The sequence below is a fragment of the Mixophyes fleayi genome, chromosome 2, assembly GCF_038048845.1.
Source record: "Mixophyes fleayi isolate aMixFle1 chromosome 2, aMixFle1.hap1, whole genome shotgun sequence".
In the NCBI taxonomy this organism is placed as follows: Eukaryota; Metazoa; Chordata; class Amphibia; order Anura; family Limnodynastidae; genus Mixophyes; species Mixophyes fleayi.
The window spans coordinates 59,790,700-59,810,560 of record NC_134403.1 but is presented as its reverse complement, the minus strand read 5'-3'; the positions used below and the strand labels follow the sequence as shown (position 1 = coordinate 59,810,560).

Below are 19,861 nucleotides of genomic sequence, written 5' to 3'. Positions count from 1 at the left end.
TTCTGGATCAGGCCCTGGGTAAACATCATAAAGCTCCTTGGTTTTGACATGAAGGTACAAAACTGGTGGCAAACTGAAGTCCTTTTGCGTAAGAGGAATGGCTATACACCCTCCACACTGCAAAGAATGGCCCTAAAACTGTATCCTCTCCATGGGCCTGATTCATTAAGGATCTTAAATGAAGAAGATTCTTATTTCAGTCTCCTGGACAAAACCATGTTACAATGCAAGGGGTGCAAATGAGTGTTCTGTTTTGCACATAAGTTAAATACTGACTGTTTTTTCATGTAGCACACAAATACTTGATAGCTTCTTTGTACACTGAAATTTAAAGTTGATATTTGTGTGCTACATGAAAAAACAGTCAGTATTTAACTTATGTGCAAAACACAAAACTAATTTGCACCCATTGCATTGTAACATGGTTTTGTCTAGGAGACTTAAATAAGAAACTTCTTCATTTAAGATCCTTAATGAATCGCGCCCGTGGAGAGGACACAGTTTTAGGGCCATTCTTTATAGTGTGGAGTGTGTATAGTCATTCTTCTTACGCAAAAGGACTTCAGTTTCCCACCGGATCAGAACTTGTGGACATTGTACTGACTGTTTTTTCATGTAGCACACAAATATCAATTTTAAATTTCAGTGTACAAATAAGATATCAAGTATTTGTGTGCTACATGAAAAAACAGTCAGTATTTAACTTATGTGCAAAACAGAAAACTAATTTGCACCCATTGCATTGTAACATGGTTTTGTCCAGGAGACTTAAATAAGAAACCTCTTAATTTAAGTTCCTTAATGAATCAGGCCCCACATCTTTAATCATTCCCATAATCTAGCTCTACAAAATGAAGTCTCATTTTTGTACTACTCTGCAAAAGTGTCTAGTCCTCAATTTGCAAGGAACACCCAAACATATGCTCTGCAGTGGATATTTCTATGCGCACATATGCAAACCAGTTTCTAATTATATGCTGCACTTTCACCATTTTGCACTTAAATGACCTTCATTGGGGCAGCAGTATTTCTGGTAGCAGGTATCAGTGGCTTTATTTCTAGTACAAGGCAGACACTGGAGACTGCACATCACTATAACCAGACAGAGCAGCCTATGCTCTTCTTTCTGATCGGAGCAGAAGATTTGCTTCACTATATTTCTGACATTAATCAGAAAGTAGAGAATATACCTTATTTTTTTTTTAAATTAGTTGTATTGGTAAAAAGGGAACCAGTTGCATTCAGTAGGGTGCTGGTAGCACAGACGGCGGAGAATGTCAAACAAAAGATGAATCAACTGGAGTACAGGTGCCTGTAATATGTGGCTTTGCTTATAACTACATCACAAAAGGCTGTTCTTATTCCTGGATCCCTTGCCCTGTCAAAATATAGAATAATAATTGAAAAAAATCATATTGTCCGAGTAATTGTATACATGGGTACTTAGAGAGACGGATTACAGACCAGGGACAGATGAGACTAGTACTCTCTAAAGTGCCAGTGTTCACCATTATCAGTGATCTCTATGCTAATATCCATCTCTCCTCTGTCCCCTGTGTAAAAACAGAACAGAGGGGAGACAGAAAGATAAACTGCTATATGCACATAAGTCTAATGATACAGTTCAGCTCATGCACAGTTAAAGCATGTCCTCAACTACATGCTCACAAATGGGAGCAGGTGCCTATGTGTGTGCCTTTTACCTTTCTGCAAATTGCAAGTGACTTCCTGTATGTTTTTAATCACATTTCCTGCAACCTGATTAAGTGGTGAATTATTCATACTGCATCCTGCTGCAAAACAGTTCTGCAAGTCACAATTTATCAATCAGTTGGCTCATCTCTTGTCCACATGTAAGAATTGGAAACTACATCAGAGCCTATAATAGGATTCTTCATGTAGAAGCCAGCTCGTAGCGCATTAGTAGTCTGAGATTGGATGATGACATCTTCGTCTGGTCCTCGCATCTCTGCCAGGAATAATCCGGCTGTGCAGTAAATCACCTCACTTTATTGACAGGTCTGCATTTTAGCTACAATACAATTAGATTGTTTCTGTTGTGTTTTTTTCTTCTCTATAGTTACAGGTGTGGCTGGGCCAAAGATGACCTGATATTTTTAAGTATGTGGGAAAGCCAGTAAGCAAAATTGCTGCCTGCGCACAAATTTTCCTGGAGATTCACTTAGAGCTCATCTTTTTAAACAGCAACACAAAATACCTAAACACATTTTAGCAAAGAATTGAAAAACACAAAATGATCAAATCCAAAAAAAGGCATCTTGTCATATTATCAAACGTAAATCTAAACATTCTTAGACGTTAACAGAAATTGTATATACATTGTTAGCTGAGTGAAAATACTTACTTTCTGTACAAACCATGGATCACTTATTGTGTTTCTGTAGTAAACTTATATATTTTTTTAACAAAGAGACATTAATAATAATGAAGTGCTTGGGAGTTAGCAACACATTTGCGTTTTGAGCACTTGCGTGTTTTAACTCCTTGCTCGCATTTATTGTAAGTTTTGAATTACTGTTGCTCTATAAACACTGCAGACAGATGCCATGTTTTGTGGGCCTGAAATACACTGGAATCTTTAAAACTTTCCAAGGGGGTGTGGTCTCTTACACCCCTTAGCCAATCACAAACCAGAGATATTAACTAATTTCGCTCCTCTGGAGCGGTTGGTTCCGTCTATAGGGATTGTGTTTATCCATTTCCCGTATGGATTATCTTCACTTTGGATTACTTCAGACCATGAAAAGAAGAAGATTTTAGATAAGTATTTAGTAGGAAGCCAAGATTTACTTTGAAATTATGGGGATCATAATCATTCCTTAATTAAGGCAGCAATAATAATTAATAAATTTATACAAGGGGACAATACTATTTATTTTAATACTACTGAGGCACTATTATTAGTCTATTTATTTGCCAGGTGACTCAATGATTAATATATTTATCTACTGGGAGCACAATGATTTATTTACTTAACAACAAAGGCAAAACCTGTAGTGCACAATCTTGTGGCACTACAAATGCAGGGATGCACCTGTGCCCACAAGAGCATGCACTATACATTTGTAGAATGACCCTGTCTACCAAGAGGGTCTCAGTACTACTCAGCATTGGGCCGGTACGCTCTAGATGTGGGATCATGTTTGGAGGCCTGCGGACGGACGCTTGGTAGCACTGAGCTTGTAGAAAATGGAAGGGGTCGTAAATAGACACAGGTCCATTAAGTTCATAAATTCTAATTGTGTTGATCCAAACACTCAGTGCCACTGCTTCCACTTTACCCATACAGGGGAGAAATATGTTTTAGTGACCCCTATAGTCACAATTGGACACATTCCTTGGATCACTCAACCTCCTAAAATCATCTAACAATTGCAAGTTGTGAGTTTCCTGAGCAGGGGACCCCTTCCTCCATTAGCTAGAGGAAGGGTCTAATGCGGGAAGGGGTAACTGGCGTTCACCTACATGCCGTATATTTGTACCGTGACACTGCTTTGAGTCTTGTTGCTTAAGTAGACTGTTAACAATTTATTAAATACATTGAGAGATGAAGCTCACGTTATACAGCATTTTCATAGCAGAGCCCTCCTCTTCCCCCGTATCTCTGGGAGACTTATAAAATAGTGAGTGGTCCTCCAGATTCCCAAGAGAGTCCAGTTATGTACCTGAAACTAGACTAGTATGATAATGTGATTTGCTCATCATCATCATGCTGAGATGGGCAGGACATTATAACACAAGTCACGTCACTAAATGCCGCCTAACCCCAACTTCACAGAGATCCCGTCTGCATCTCCTCCAATAAAACAGATTATTGTTGTAGATAAAACCCTCCCCATGCAAGAAACTCAGAAGCAGTGTAAATAGATGTGTACTGTTTTGGGATGCATTTTGTACAATATTGTATAATTGAAAACATTAAATACAATCATCACATTAGACCACTGAAGCCAAAAGTCCTTAGCTAACTCCCTTCCTGCCCTGTTCTAAAACCTTCCTTTGCTTATTACCATGGCTGAGAATCCATTAATATTCCTTCAAAACACAATTATTGCATTTCCATTTATTTTACATTTTAATCAATATGACCTATCTATGTTGTTTAACAATTCAAGGGGACAAATTGTTAGTAGGATAAATATTATCTTATCTTGTAAATGCTTTTAGCTTATTTCTAAATAACCCGCTCAAACACACAAAATTTGGAATCAATTTAAATTTATGTTAGTAAAATCTATATACGTATTTTATTCACATACTCTTTGTAAAGTATGATAAACCCACCTGCTAAATATATTATTCAGGAAATTGTTCAGCCGTTAAAAATCTTCTTATATTTATATGAGCTGGTATTGAAATTACCCTCCAAGTTCTGAGGACATCTAGAATGTGCTAAATATATTGACAGCCCACTACTTGGAAAAATAATTACTATTCCAATAAGCACATAAGCCATATCCTGTATATTATTGCAGTTGAAGTATACTGCACATTTTTATATTAGCAAGTAAGTGAGAATTGTAAGTTTTTATACACTGTACAATTTCCATTAAAGGATAACGCCACCCACAACTAATAATTTAGTTTTGAGTGGAGTTGAAGGAGTTAATTTAGAAACTTAAGCAGTACCTTGGATGTCATGCCGTACTACTCTCTCCCAAGCCGATATCGATCCCCCTTCCCTGTGACCTTTCTATTCTCAATAATGGGACGTTTGCAGGGTAGGGGCAGGGTTGGCAGAACACGTTAAGCCCGGTAAGCATTGCAGGAGAGCGGTGCGCCCGACAGCCTGCGCTGGAAAAAAAAATTCCGCCGTGGACAAAATTCCCCTCTTAGATTCCGAATACCAGCTCTGAGCATAGCAGGTATCGGAACAAGAGCAGGGGTATAAGGGAGCGGCGCATGCGCAGTGATGCACCAAAGCGGCCAACTCCTGGCAGGGGGAGCTGAATATAGCAGCTCCGGCCCTGGTAGGGGCAATCAGACTTGCTTGGTGGGTTTGATAGAAGTTAAGCAGTAAGTTCATAAGCCAGTGTGGCCTGAGACTGTTAGAGCCACCAGGAACCATGGTGGACTCCACTAATGACACATTCATGGCAAGCACGCAGTTTTTTTCGATGTTAACTCCTTCAACTCCCCCCAAAACTAAATTTTTACTTTTGATGGAGTTCTTTAAATTGTCACCATTGTGTAACTCTGCATCCATTTCATATTTGTCAACAATTTGAAAACATTTTGCTGCTGAGCAATTTTACATTTTCTGTTTCAGCTGTTAACCATTAAGTGCTCGTTCACACATAGGCACTAGGAAAATGGGTTTAGATGCATTTTAGTTATGCGTTTTATCATGTGGTTTTTCTGTATTGCACTATTCAGTCCATTGTACTGATAGCACTTGTTCATACTTGACAAATAGGTTATGCTGCGTTCTAAATTTTAAAAACCGTGTTAAAAACGCATTGGTGGGAACATCATCTAGACTTTCCTTGCCTTACAAAAAAATCAGGATGGAGTCTCACCTGTTTGGCAACTTTAAATATCATTTGTAAACTGGATGTAATTGTAGTTGGAGTGTTATTTTACAATACATTTGAATCTATTAGTGCTGGTAATAGAGCACTAAGGGTAGTATCAGATCTCCCCTAATTCAGAGTTAGAGAAAAATAAATATATACCCTTCCTTTTGGGCCCTATTCCCAACACTTGTGTACAATACATATCATGATTATCCCAGTATTCTGCAGAACTAGTCAATTAAAGTTTTGGGTAACGTGTGGTCGAAGTGTCAGTATGGAAAATGTTGGTAAATGGAATTAAAATGAAGGTGCTAATAGAAGTGGCAGAGCGGCATATCCCCGTATACCAGCCCACGTCCACCACTGCGTAACATTGTGTGTTTCACTATTTCTGTAAAATGACCAGACAATGCAAAAAAAAAAGATAGGAGATAGATAGATCAATAGATAGGATATAGATAGATAGTTACCGTATTTTTTGCTCCATAAGACGCACCTGACCATAAGACGCACCTAGTTTTTAGAGATCTCATACAGTGCTGTCTAGTAATGTAAGTAAAAACGGATATGTACAGATAGGCCACACAATAGAGGAAAAGTGAAGATGTTGATTAATATAAAAGGATATAGTCCAAATAAAAAAAATAATAAAAATAATCTAAAAAGAATGTACAGTAACAAATGAAAAAGGATAATATCGGGCATAAAGTGCATCCAGATCAATAGCGTGGGCTAAAAAAAGAGGAGCAGAGTAGTATAGGAATTACCTCTGAATTGTAGTCCCAAAGATAGCATAGTCAGTTGATTGTAGTGAAACAAGAACCGAAGATGGGCTCCTTCAAACGGCGGTGCACCGCCAGCTTCAGTGTGGAAACGATGGACTCCTCTATCATTTCCTCTATTTTGGAACGCAGGCATGCGTGTCAATAGCCGAACTTCTGGTCTAGACGGCTAAGACACGCAGCCGCGCACTGATACAATGAAAATGTATCTGATCTGGCTGCAGGCTTCCCTACGGCATCATATAGGTCCCCAACGTGCACTCATTTTTGCTGTATTCGCTCCATAAGACGCACACACTTTTTACCCCACTTTTTAGGGGGGAAAAGTGCGTCTTATGGAGCGAAAAATACGGTATATATGCGATAGATAGATAGGAGATAGATGGATATGAGATATATATTAGATACATATATAGATATGAGATAGTGAGATAAGAGAGCAAGATAGATATCGAGAAAGATACATAGAAGATAGCTTGATAGAAGATTGATAGAAGATAGATATAAGATATGGGATAGAGAGATATGAGCTAGATAAATAGATATGAGATACATTTTAGAGAGCTAGATAGGAGATAGAGCGATAGAAAGATATGAGATATATAGTTAGGTAGATAGATACATATGAGATAGGCGGCTATGCGTATTAGATAGATAATCTAGATACAGATTGTAAGTGTAGCAGGTCCACCTGAACTCCACGTGTCGCCCTGTGGAGAACTATGAACCTGACCACTGGGCCCTCTACAATGGCAAAATCTTCACACCTTCCAAAGAGAAACAAGGGACTATCTGGAAACGCACGGCCTGGGTGTGTGTGGGATGTATAACTGGGGTGAGGCATCTTGGTTACATCCACATTTTGATCTTTATCTTGATTAATTTATAATGTCCTTGATGTTTACTGTGTCACCAGTTGCCCTTGAAAGATACAAATATATGTTTTCTGCGGTAAAGGGAATCTACAGTGGATAATTAACTATTTATGTTTTAGTTAATGTAATTTTTAATTGCAAATTTAATTTTTCAGACATTTTTACAAGCTATATATGTACATTTTTCTAATTATGTTTTATACATTGAGATAATGCCACTAGAGGGAGCTTTTTATCTACGACAGATAATACAAATGTCACATTGACATCATGTGGAGCTATTTTTGTACAGGTCAATTGGTTGCTGAACAACTTTTCTAGCTGTAATTGTCAAGATGATTGAAAAGGTAAAACTGCAACAGAAAATAATAAACTAATAAGTTGTACAATAAAGACCATCTATTATTTAGTACAAAGTTACATGTATAACTGTTATAAGTGAAATGTATAGATTGTAGTTGGTTAAGTATATACAATTTGTATATAAAGAGTAACTTTGAAATTAAGGATTTACTCCTTGGAAATAAGCTTGAGGACAGCCATCCATAGCTTGTTGCCAATCAGGTTTCAATCTGTAGAGAAGTGGAAATGGAACTGGCCATTTAATGAAGTGTGCCAAATAAAGTGAATCCACTACTTCAACATGTGTGTGTATTAGATAAAGGACTTGAATATTGCCTGTTAGGTATGGATCCCACAGTGGCAGCAGTGGCTACCTCATTGGTACGTCAGTGGTGCATCAATATAATAAACCTTCCTCAATAAAATAATAGCTGTGAGGTTACTAAGGTGTTTCGCCCTGTTCACTCTGCCAACTGGTTTGCCCATAGGTCAGCCCTTTGTGTTGCCTGTAGCCTTCCCAGTACATTGACATGGGTTAAATACATCAGCTAGGCCAATAGTGGGTGAAAGACACCTTTTTATCATATATATAAAACACATGGCACACAAAATAATAGCAAATATGTGACAATACCTGAGGGTTCACCACACTGCAAACTACACATCCCTATACCTCACCAGGTCCTTTGTCTCAGTCACTTTGATGCGCAGTCCTAGCTGCAGAGCCACACTCTTCACTCCTCTACCCATGCGGTAGGGACTGAGTAATGTCCTCCTGCTTTTTTGCAGTCCACAAAGAAAGTACTGTCCATGGAGGTATAAATGTCCACACAGGCGCAATCCTGGACCAGTCTGAGAGGAGTAGTGACTCCTAGTCAGTGCTGTTATGAAGAGAAGATCCCCCATCTGCCTGCATCTTGTAAAACCTCCTTCTTTAACACAGGGGTGTGTCTACATATCGGCACCCCCAGATAGGATTGAATTTCCACATACCATGGGCTGCCCTCCCCCAGTCCTCGGTTCACTTGTGTGCACCTTGCGTGGTGTGGCTCCAGTAGGTCTGCTAAAGCAGGAAGCGACTCACTGGGACGGCTGCTACCGGCGTACAGACGTAACGGTCAGGTTAATACAACAGCTTCTGGTTTGGAGAAATTTTACTTTTGAAAAAAATGTTTTTATGATAAGTGTCACGAACAGCACTCACCTGAGTCTGCGTGATGCTTATGTGACACAGGGTTAACCAAACAACAACTACCTGGTCTGTCTAAAATGATTAAATCCTTCCCTATCTATGCCACACACTAGCTTTGCGATACTAATTACCACCACCAAGGTTTTTCCGGACAAGAGCTGACACTCTTATTTAGGAAGCCTTCGGTTCTCCCTAGCATTAATCTAGCACAATTTACTTTAAACCGTGGTTCACATAAACCACAAGGTTTGCACAGTTTCAATTAGGTAGCGTCTGGACCAAACTGTCGCGTGAATTCGTAAGAACACAGAGACTAGAACTTATTAAGTGTAATTTAATATGGAAAATATATCCACAATGCTTAAGATAAAAAGATAATAAAATACTTCCAAATATAGTGCAATTGTTTCTTATAAAATAAAAAGGATAAAACACAGAATTGATACCTCACTTATAATCAAGGTTCTGTTGCTGGGAGAAGCAGGAAAAATGGGACCTCTTCAATATCGAATTGACTCCCTCAGAGTGAACCAGGAGTTACATTTTCAGTACAGTTTTAAAACCCAGCTACAGGACCCCCCAGCCCCCTTTCCTGTGAGGTCAGAACCAACAGGAGGGGAGAATGCAAATTAGGGTCTTATGACTTTGCTGTTTGAATACCTTTAAGTCAAGTTTTCTTTACACCGTCCTAACTTTTCAACAGTATGGTTTACGAACATGATTTTACCTTCACACAACAGGTCCTAAGTTTCCCTTCATCTGCATACCACACATGCCTCTGGTATGTATGATATTGGAGAAAATTATATATTTTCCTGTGACCTTATTCAGCTTGAATTTGTCATTAACAAACAACCCAGTCTCTGCAGTCGGCATGTCTGGGGCCTCCCAAACATGTGTGAGATTTCATTGTCTTGCAAGAGATATCCTCAAAGGCCTTCACATTTGCGTCCTGCCATAAATGGTATAAGGTGCTATCCTTATCTACCAGCCCCCTCTGGGTGGTTTAACATACACAAAACCCCTTGATCTAACAGCTTCTAAGAGAACCATGTCACACTATTTCTAGGAAGTAATTCACAAACATATATTTGCAGATTTATGCCTAAAAATTAGCTTGCACATGACAATAAGTAACAACAATGTTATATTTTTATTTGCATTACAAACAATATTACAGCAAAATGTTTGTCGTTTCCTTGTAGCAGGTTCACCGCTTGACCAAGAAATCAGTATGGAAACACCAAAGCTATTTATCCAGAAACATAGCTGGGACTCCAATTTTCAGCCGCATTCCTCACATTCATAAAAACAAAAGTGACAAAAAGAAGCCGCACCTGAGCAACGGTCAAGTCCCAGTATTTGGTGTCTCTCAACAAGACTTCTCGAAAAACCATGTGGAAACTACCCAGGGTTCCAAGAGCAGCGCCGCACAGTGGTTTCAGCGAAGCAAGTCCTTGTTGTGTCTGCCAACAATGAGCTCCTTCCCATCATGTGACTCTTTCCCCTTCAGTGAGCCTCAGCAGTTTCCTAGACATGAACCCCAAGTGTTTCAGACACCTGTGTGGAGAAGTAGCCCTCGAATCAACATTGATGAACTGGAGGGGGCTCAAGAGACAGATGTAGATACAGGAATGAAGCTTTCTAGCTCAGACCTGTCCATTGTGTCTGCCTATTCCCCTCTAGATGGGTTGTCCACTGACTTAGAAGCATCTCTTCCTTCCCACAGACAAAACAATACATCGTCTTCCAGGAATAAGCTCTGTGAGCTTTCACATGAATCATTTAATTCAGTTTCTGGAAGGTCTTCCTGTTCTTTCATGTCTTCAGTATTCCCTAGTGTCTCAGGCTCTGGTTCCCTGACAGAGTCACAGAAAGGCATTGACGGCCATTACCAGAATACTGTGGAGATCACCAAGCATCTGACAGAAACCTTGAGCGTTGAAGAGGAAGAATTTTATATCTGATCTTTCACTTGGCTGAGTCTCTTAGTTTCAGCTTATGTGTATAAATAGTCGTCTTGTGACACTTCAGATCATAACATCATAAATCTGTACTATTTTTCCCCAAAAATGTCCAAGTATATGTATAGCTTAAGGATTTATATTATAGAAAAGGCATTTTTTAAATTAACAGTACACAATGTTTGTACTATTCAGTGTAAAATATAAAATTACTTTATTTTATTTTATTAAAAAACAGTATTTTTTATTAACAAGGTTTCTGCTTGAAATTTAAATTATTGGACAATTTTCACAACGGTAGCTGCTAATAGCCTGTGAACTATTATAGGGATTGTGCCTTATGTTGTTTTTATGTTAACCGTAGAATTTAAACTTAAAGGGAATCTATCATTAAATTAATATATTTAGTGTTAAGTAACTTTTAATGTGGATCTTTCATTCACAGTATCAAAATAAGCAATTCTGCAATGTATGGCTATATTCTATGCACAGTGGAAGGAGTCATATGTCATGTTAAACTGTTGAAAAATCTGGAAGCAGAGGGAGATAAATGGACATAAAGGACCGGATTCAATAAGGAACTTAAATTAAGAAGTTTCTTATTTCAGTCTCCTGGACAAAACAATGCAAGGGGTTAAAATTAGTTTTCTGTTTTGCACATAAGTTAAATACTGACTGTTTTTTCATGTAACTTATGTGCAAAACAGAAAACTTCTTATTTTAAGTTCCTTTATGAATCAGGCCCAAAATGTTTAGTTAACAAAGAAGTTGGATGCAAGAAGTTTGTGTGCTATAGAGGCTTTTTCTACACACATGTACCTCTATATGAGTTTATATGCAGAGTGAGGAGAGAATGACAATTCCATTTTTACATTACAATCAGGTGGAAGCACCTTTTGTGTTACTTTCCAGGCCAGTGGTGTCTGTGAGTCAATAAGGCACGTATCTGGCTGTTTTAACCGTATTGTTCACTAAAATCGCTCTGCGCATGCTCGGAACCGGACGATACACAACAGAATGCAGTTAAGTCCAAGTCAGGTTCGAGCGCAAGCAACAATTACTACAGCCTACGATTTCGGGGAGGGAACAGTGTGGGGAATGGGCAGATGCACAATGTACAATAAGGGCGTTCCCGTGCAGCCACGTCCAAGTCAAACTCGGGCTGACAGAAGTACGCTGATTTTCTGCCGTATCTCTTGCTCCAACTGCGGAGCTAGCTTAAGTCCCGCATGCTAGTGCTAACGAGTATGTATGCTAAAGCAAGTGTTTCAATCAGGAGCAATTGTAATAATGTCTGTTATGTACAGTAGACATTAAGAGCAGCCTAATAAATGTTTTTCAAGGTGAAACAATATATTTTTTTTAAATATATATATATATATATATATATATATAATATTTTCATGTAACATTATTTGAATACGTTTTTTTCTATGCGTTCTTCTGACATGTTATAGGTATTGTACGTATCCTGCAGTGTCTGGTCTAGTAGAGCACACGTCGTTATCACCACACATATATTTAGATCGTTCCTCTTTGACTTCGGGAGTGCGCAGAGCCGATTTACGTGTGGTTTCACAGTGCGCTCAGTATGCGTGCCTTAACGACTCAGGTCTTGTGTGTTCCCACATTTGGACTGCGATTAAAATCGAACATGACTCCATTTAGTTTAAACAGGTCTTTATCTTACCTCCTAACATTTCAGTAGGCCGCCTTGGGACGGGTGTCTAGCGCTTTTGAAGCACCAGACTGTCCCGTTCTCTCCTCCCCTTCCCCCCACCACCCGTTCACCTTGAACAGGATATACTTAATAACTTTCTCACCCATGGGACAATGCTGTCCCGATCACGATTGAGGGACAGAGTCCTCACCACGGGACTGTCCTGCCTAAATTGGGACGGTTGGAAGGTATGCTTTGTTGTGCATTTCAAGGGCTCAGAAGAGGATTCATAGGCGCCGCCCACACACTATTGACGTTAGTACGGCTCTCAGCTGCGAGCAAAAGTCAGCTTTGAAATGACTGTACTAACGGTAATAATTCACACTATTACCGTAGTAACGGCCATATTACTCTCATGAGTAACATGGTCAATTGAATTCACCCCTTAGATTTAGTATTACTGAACGCATACAATAAATGTCAAAACGCATGTGCACGATTGATTTACTGAACACGGCTCCATTTATTTAACTGGAGACATAGAAGAAAAAATTAATTTGTTAACAACAGCAATATGTTTGACTCATACTGATACTTTTGATATATTTGAAGGTTTCTCTCATATCTCCTCTGTCCCTTCTCCCCTCTAAGCTGTACATGTTCAGATCTTGAAGTATGTAAGTTCTGTTATGTATCCCATGTACCATGTTATTAATGTCTTTGGAGATAGGGCTGCCAGAACTGTATACAGTATCTAAAATGAGATATTATCACTGACCTAGAAAGTGGCAATTTACCCTCCCTCTTCCTATTACCACTTCCTTTACAACCTAATGTTCCTGGTGGAAGCAGAATTCAAAAGTGTGGATACACAGATATCAATGCTCTGAAAATGGATGTATGAAGCATACATGGATGATGACAGGTCCTCTGTAATTGTATGACAACTCAGCAAGTGGCTGCTTCTTATTTTTGTATTGACTAAGGGGTATATTTACTAAACTGCGGGTTTGAAAAAGTGGAGATGTTGCCTATAGAAACCAATCAGATTCTAGCTGTCATTTTGTAGAATGTACTAAATGAATAATAGCTAGAATCTGATTGGTTGCTATAGGCAACATCTCCACTTTTTCAAACCCGCAGTTTAGTATATATACCCTTAAGTCTTTGAACATACTGATTCATCATGCACAGAGCTAGACCACCGTTACGGTCCTCCACTTCCCTGATATGTCATGCATTGCTGCGGGCGCCAGAGGAGGTATGTGCGTCACCCCTTCACCGCTGCTTTGCTGTGCAGAGTGGCAGTAAGCAAATCATACCTCCCAACATTCCGATCATCAGGAGAAAGGTACCGACAGTCTGGATGTAGGAACTGAGATGCCAGATCGGGACAGTTGGGGGTCGTGTTCTCGACACCTGAGAGTCCATAGATATGACTCGGACAAAACACTGTCTGCTGAATATACAGCAATAACCTTTTGTTTCCTTCCTTTATAATATTTCACTTACTGCACTGAAAAGTATTGGGAAGAATAGGGGAAACAGGAATGAAATTCCCATGTCAAAGGCATATCCCTATTTTCTGGTAAAAAATGGGAGCTTACACAGTAAGAACAATAACATAAATATGCAACCATATCAAACAAAATAATTGTGATACTTGTTAATGCTGAGCTCACAAGTCATTAGGATACCGGAATTGCTTAATGTTAGACTCCCTTTAGCACTTAACAGGGAACAAAATATTATTGACTTATTGAGTATAAATTACATTTAACCCTTTGCAAAGCATAGTGCCTTTGTGTACAAAAGGGTTAAGCATTTGTGTAAACTAACGTGATGTAAAATGCTAAAAGATTTATGCATAGTATTGATGGATGGATATAGTATATGTCCATATGCAGTAACATTACGGCACAGCTCCATAGATAATATTGATAGAATAAATTACTCTGTGAAGATTTGATGTCATCCTTTGGGTAACTGCAGCAACCAAAAATGTTTACTAATAAAATTGAAAGTTATAACATCTTATTTTTTCTTTGTTTCGTCTTTTTGGTGTTCTTTATTATAGTACAGTGGATGCCTTTGAGAGAAATATAGAAGATACAAGCAAGACACAATGAGGGATAGTCTCAAAAGTGCAGGAACATCAATGTTACATACATTTTACATCAATAATTTTTTTTTTTTTATTTACACCTGGGGCCTGATTCATTACGGAAAGTAAGGCAAAAAAAGGAGTAAATTTGCTCCTGGACAAACCATGTTACAATGCAGTACTGGCTGTTTTTTTATCTAGCACACAAATACTAGATAGCTTTATTTTTATGCTGAAATATAAAGTTGATCTAGGACATGCCCTATCCCAACTATAAATCTGTCCCCACATTTTACAATTTACATCCCCCTGCAATGCAACATGGATTTTCCAAGGTGCAAAGTTACTCCTTTTTTTGCTTTACTCTCCTTAATGAATCGGGCCCCTTATGTTTAAACATTAATAGGTATCTCCAGCCAAGTCCTACGTTCCCTGATCCTGCCTCCTGCAGCTTTCTGGCTACTTTTCTCCATGGTTGACCTGTCATAGCTGATTGATGCCGTTTTTACTATGCAGGAGCACCGGACAGAAATCTAGCTCACCTGCAGCAAATACCAGTATTCTATTCTCATCATCTATAGCAGTCCGAAGCCTCTGCAAATAGAATGCCGGGATATGCAACAGATGACTCAGATTTCTGTTGGGTTATTATATGCAGGTGACCCGCATATGTCAGGCATGACCAGCTCATTATAAAGAATTGGAGCAGTACACTGCGGGAGGTAAGTGCGTCTATTTTTATAATAGCTGCCCTAAAAATACTAACCTGTTAAACGTAACACCTGGCTGGAGATGTTTTTTTAATCCATATTTTAATATAAATAATAGGGTGTTCTGGAGAAGAACAGTACAAAGTGGTAATTGTTTCAAAAGTGAACATTATGGACCTCATTTATCAAGGAATGCAAAATGAAAGTAATATGTGTTGTCTTTAAAAACGCACGTACATCGGGGATACGCACATCTGTATTCAACAAGGAGCGGATGTAATCATTCGTCTGTTGGTGAATACTGCGCTAACACTGCATGATACGTTCTATATATATGTGAAATATCAAGTCCCAAAAGAATGCACAGATAAAAAAAAATGTAAATTAATGTCACCTGTGAATAAAATAGTCATTAATGACAAAACATTAACTATAAAAAAAAAAAAAATTTAATTTTTTTCTCTCCATAAAATACATTTTATAGGATGCTATGAATGTCTACTGTACATAGCATGCATTTTTACATTCGCTCCTGAGTACAAACTCATGTCCTAAGATGCATACACAGCTGTCATCACTATCACTCGTCACTTACACCCAACCTGTAATTGGTGCGAGTGATACGACAGAAAGACACTTACCTTCGAGATGTCCAAAGCTTGAATTGAACTCTGCTGCATGCACTCGAACTTGCCATGCTTTTACTGTACATTGACTACGTGCACACACCGTTCTCTTCCTCTTGCCGCCCATGAAATCGTAGGCTGTTATAAGTGTCCTTTGCATTCAAAGATGAATTGGACGTTGCTGTGTTCACTGGCGCATGCTCCAATCCTGGACATGTGCAGTGTGATTTTATGCAAAATAGCCATGTATCTGCATTCATGTTCGTTGATGATTCACTCCCTATATGTATAAGTAATGCTCCCTCCAGCATTGTTATTCACACCACCCAGTGACTGATTGTGTGGCCCCAGCACTAGAACCCACATGAGACACACCAGGAAGAGTTGTTTAGCAACATAAAGCTAGTATAAGCTAAGGAGAACATGTGTAGGGAGAGTGACAGCCAGGGATCCAGGATGGAGAGGAGATGGTTTTGGAAACCTCTGGCAAATTTGGGAGCTAGTGTGTGGCCTGCTACCATGAGGGGCTGAAGACCATCATGACTGAGAGAATATAAGGGAAATGGGACAGATTTGAAGAAGAACTTATCTCAGTGCGTAGCTGCATATAAAGAGGGGAAAAAGACCCCAAATTCAAAGAGTCGCAAGAAGGGAAAGGTGTCCCCATAATAATATGGAAAAGCCACTGAGACAAAAAAGGGGGACCCCAATAAAGTAGGAGGGTCACTGCCAAAGCAGCCAGGAACCAATTAATAGTAGCAGTATGCAATAAAGGGAGGAAGACCATAGGGGCAGGGTGGTGTTAGAGCCCAAGGGGTGAGTGACGAGATTGCAAGAGGACACGAGATGACCGTGGCAGGTGGGAAGTTTGACTGGGGTGGTACACCAGTCATCCGTAACGTCATCTGGAGGGCGCCACAGAATAAAAATTACTTTAAAACTGTGCGACGACCGCTGACCATACCTTCCACGGCCACCGCACAGCTTCCGATAAATCCACGGGGAGGGGTGAAGGGGCTATGGATCACCACCGCCGCCTCTCTGCTCTGTCTCCTCCCCTCCACTCACTGACTGTCGGGCGTGACATCATCATCACGGCCCGACAGTGTCAGTGAGTGGAGGGGAGGAGACAGAGCAGAGATGAGCAGCTTTATGGAGGCAAGTTAAGGTAAGTAAAGACGTGGGGAGGGGGGGGGCGCGGGTTGTGAAAGTGTGCCTGGGAGGGGGGGCGCGGGTTGTGAAAGTGTGCCTGGGGGGGGCGCGGGTTGTGAAAGTGTGCCTGGGGGGGGGGCGCGGGTTGTGAAAGTGTGCCTGGGGGGGGCGCGGGTTGTGAAAGTGTGCCTGGGGGGGGGCACGGGTTGTGAAAGTGTGCCCGGGGGGGGCGCGGGTTGTGAAAGTGTGCCTGGGGGGGGGGGGCGCGGGTTGTGAAAGTGTGCCGGGGGGACGCGGGCTGTGAAAGTGTGCCTAGGGCGCCAAGGACCCTAGCACCGGCCCTGGTAACGGAGGTGTCCTAAAGCGAGCTCAGGGAGGACAGAAACCTCCCATGGAGCAGAGGGTGTCAGAGCCTGCACAAATTATAATGAGTGAGAATCTCAGGAGGGGCAGAAAAATTACAGAGAGCATGTGTTATAGCCCCAGGAATAAGGGACCCCTGCAAAGAGGACTGAGACAGGAGATGTACATATTTATTTTGTGTTATTTGCCACCCAAGTATCGTGCTGGAGTTAAGAAAAGAGTAAATAAAGAGTTTATTTCTATAGAGATGGTCTGGTACCCAGATCATAGAGCTGGCCAGGGCAGAGGAAAGTGCAAGTGAGGAAGTGCATTACACACCTATGCACCCCAGGACCACACACACAGAGACAGGGGGTTACTTCTAAATAATTTACTGATTACCAGACATCAGCCATAAGAAGGAGGTCAGGATGCATCAATTAATAATTATCATTTTCTTTTATTCATAAGGTGCCAGAAAAGGTCCGCAGTATAATAATTAACAATTTCAAAGGACTCATCTCAAAAGACACGTTTTTATAACTTCCTAATTTGTAGTTGTTTATATTCAGCATAAAGCAGAATAAAAACTGTGTGTACTGTTTTCAAAATTAAAGTTTAATATAACATTTATGCTTTTGCACTTGCACAGTGCAAGTTGTTGCACTACAAATTAGCACTTATTAATTAATTTAATCGTTGGTTGCTGAGACAAGATAAAATTGGCTATATTGAATAGAACCATCACCCATCACTAAAATATATATATTTTTAAAAAATAGCAAACTTGTCTGCCATCTTACCAGAAAAGATTTTGTGTAAAGCATCTCGTAAACATAGATGAATCTTTTTTTAACATTGTGACTAAAACATATTTTAAGGCAGATATATTGTAGTTGACAACTGTGTCATGGATAGATCCTACTTTGGCAGTTACAAAGTCACTGTTGGATGTAATTCTCAATACCCTATATAGACAAAAGCATTTGGCCACAGCTGTTAATTATTGAATTGAGAGGTTTCAATCAGACCCATTGCCAGAGTTGTGTATAAAATCAAGCACCTAGCCATGTAGTCTCAATTTGCAAATATTTGTAATATAAAATGGGTCATTCTGAAGAGCTCAGTGACTTCACAGTGTGGTACTGTGATAGGATGCCATCTTGGCAATAAGACGGTTTGTGAAATTTAATCCCTGCTGGATATTCCACGGTCAACTGTAAGTGATATTATTAGAAAGTGGAAGCGTTTAGGAACAACAGCAACTCAGCCACGAAGCGGAAGACCACGTAAAATCACAGTGTGGTCAACTACTGCTAAGGCGCATGATGTGTAAAAGTCGCCACCACTCTGCTGATTTCATAGCTGAAGACTTCCGAACCTTCACTGGCATTATTGTAAGCACAAAATCTGTGCGGCAGGAACTTAATGGAATAGGTTTCCATGGCTGAGCAGCTGCATGCGCTCATATCACCAAGACCAATGGCAAGCGTCGGATGGAGTGATGTAAAGCACACCGACACTGGATTGTGGAGCAATGGAAAGTGTTCTGTGAAGTGACGAATCACGCTTCTCTGTTTGGCAGTCAGATGGACGAGTCTGGGTTTGGCGGATGCCGGGAGAACATTACCTGCCTGACTGCATTATGCCAACTGTGAAGTTTGGTGGAGGAGGGATAATGTTATGGGACTGTTTTTCAGGGTTTGGGCTAGGCCCCTTATCTCCAATGAAGGGCAATCTAAATGCTGCAGCATACCAAGTCATTTTGGACCATGCTATGCTTCCAACTTTGTGGCAACAGTTTGGGGAAGGCCCTTTCCTATTCCAATGTGACTATGCCCCAGTGCACAAAGCAAGGACTACAAAGACATGGTGTGATGAGTTTGGTGTGGAAGAACTTGACTGGCCCACACAGAGCCCTGACCTCAACACCATCGTACACCTTTGGGACGAGCTGGAATGGAGATTGTGAGCCAGGCCTTCTTGTCCACCATCAGTGCCTGACCTCATAAATGCTCTACAGAATGAATGGGCACAGATTCCTACAGAAACACTCCAACATCATGTGGAAAGCCTTCCAAGAAGAGTGGAAGCTGTTATTGCTGCAAAAGGGGGACCAACTCCTTATTAAAGTATATGTATTTGAATACAATGTCATTACATTCTCTGTCGGTGTAATGGTCAAGCGTCAGAATACATTTGTCCACTTAGTATATCTGTTTGTATCGTTGCAATGTATAAATGATTTAATGGAAAATATTTAAAATTCAATAGATGTTTTGTTCACTGGTGCCATATTGTGAAATATTCTTAATTTGCCTGCTGGGCCCACTGCAAGCGTCTGCTTACATCAGCATCTGTGACTTTTCTAGAAAATGTCCCAAAACAGCATCACTTCAATATGAGACAATCTCTGACTATGGAGCAATATGTAACATACATATCATCTTACAGTCTCCCAAATAAGACCAACCGGTACATAAATCACAGAATACATTACTGTTAGGTGATGGCAAGAGTTTTCACAAAGATTAGGCTAAGCAATGGAAAACATTTGGAGGTTTAAGCAGCTGAA

The 19,861-nt window shown here is 40.0% G+C and overlaps 1 protein-coding gene across 2 annotated transcripts in view; it reads left to right on the top strand.

Annotated features, from left to right (window-relative positions):
• FAM124A (family with sequence similarity 124 member A) overlaps positions 1-12,414 on the top strand; it is a 49,254-nt gene extending 36,840 nt beyond the window's left edge. The window contains exon 4 of one of the 2 annotated variants that reach the window (XM_075199073.1): positions 9,937-12,414. In XM_075199073.1, coding sequence (XP_075055174.1) covers positions 9,937-10,695 — 759 coding nt within the window. In that variant the 3' untranslated portion in view covers positions 10,696-12,414. Of the gene's footprint in view, positions 1-9,933 lie in introns of both variants that reach the window. The other variant, XM_075199071.1, reaches the window with a different exon arrangement.
• The last annotated feature ends 7,447 nt before the right edge of the window (positions 12,415-19,861 follow it).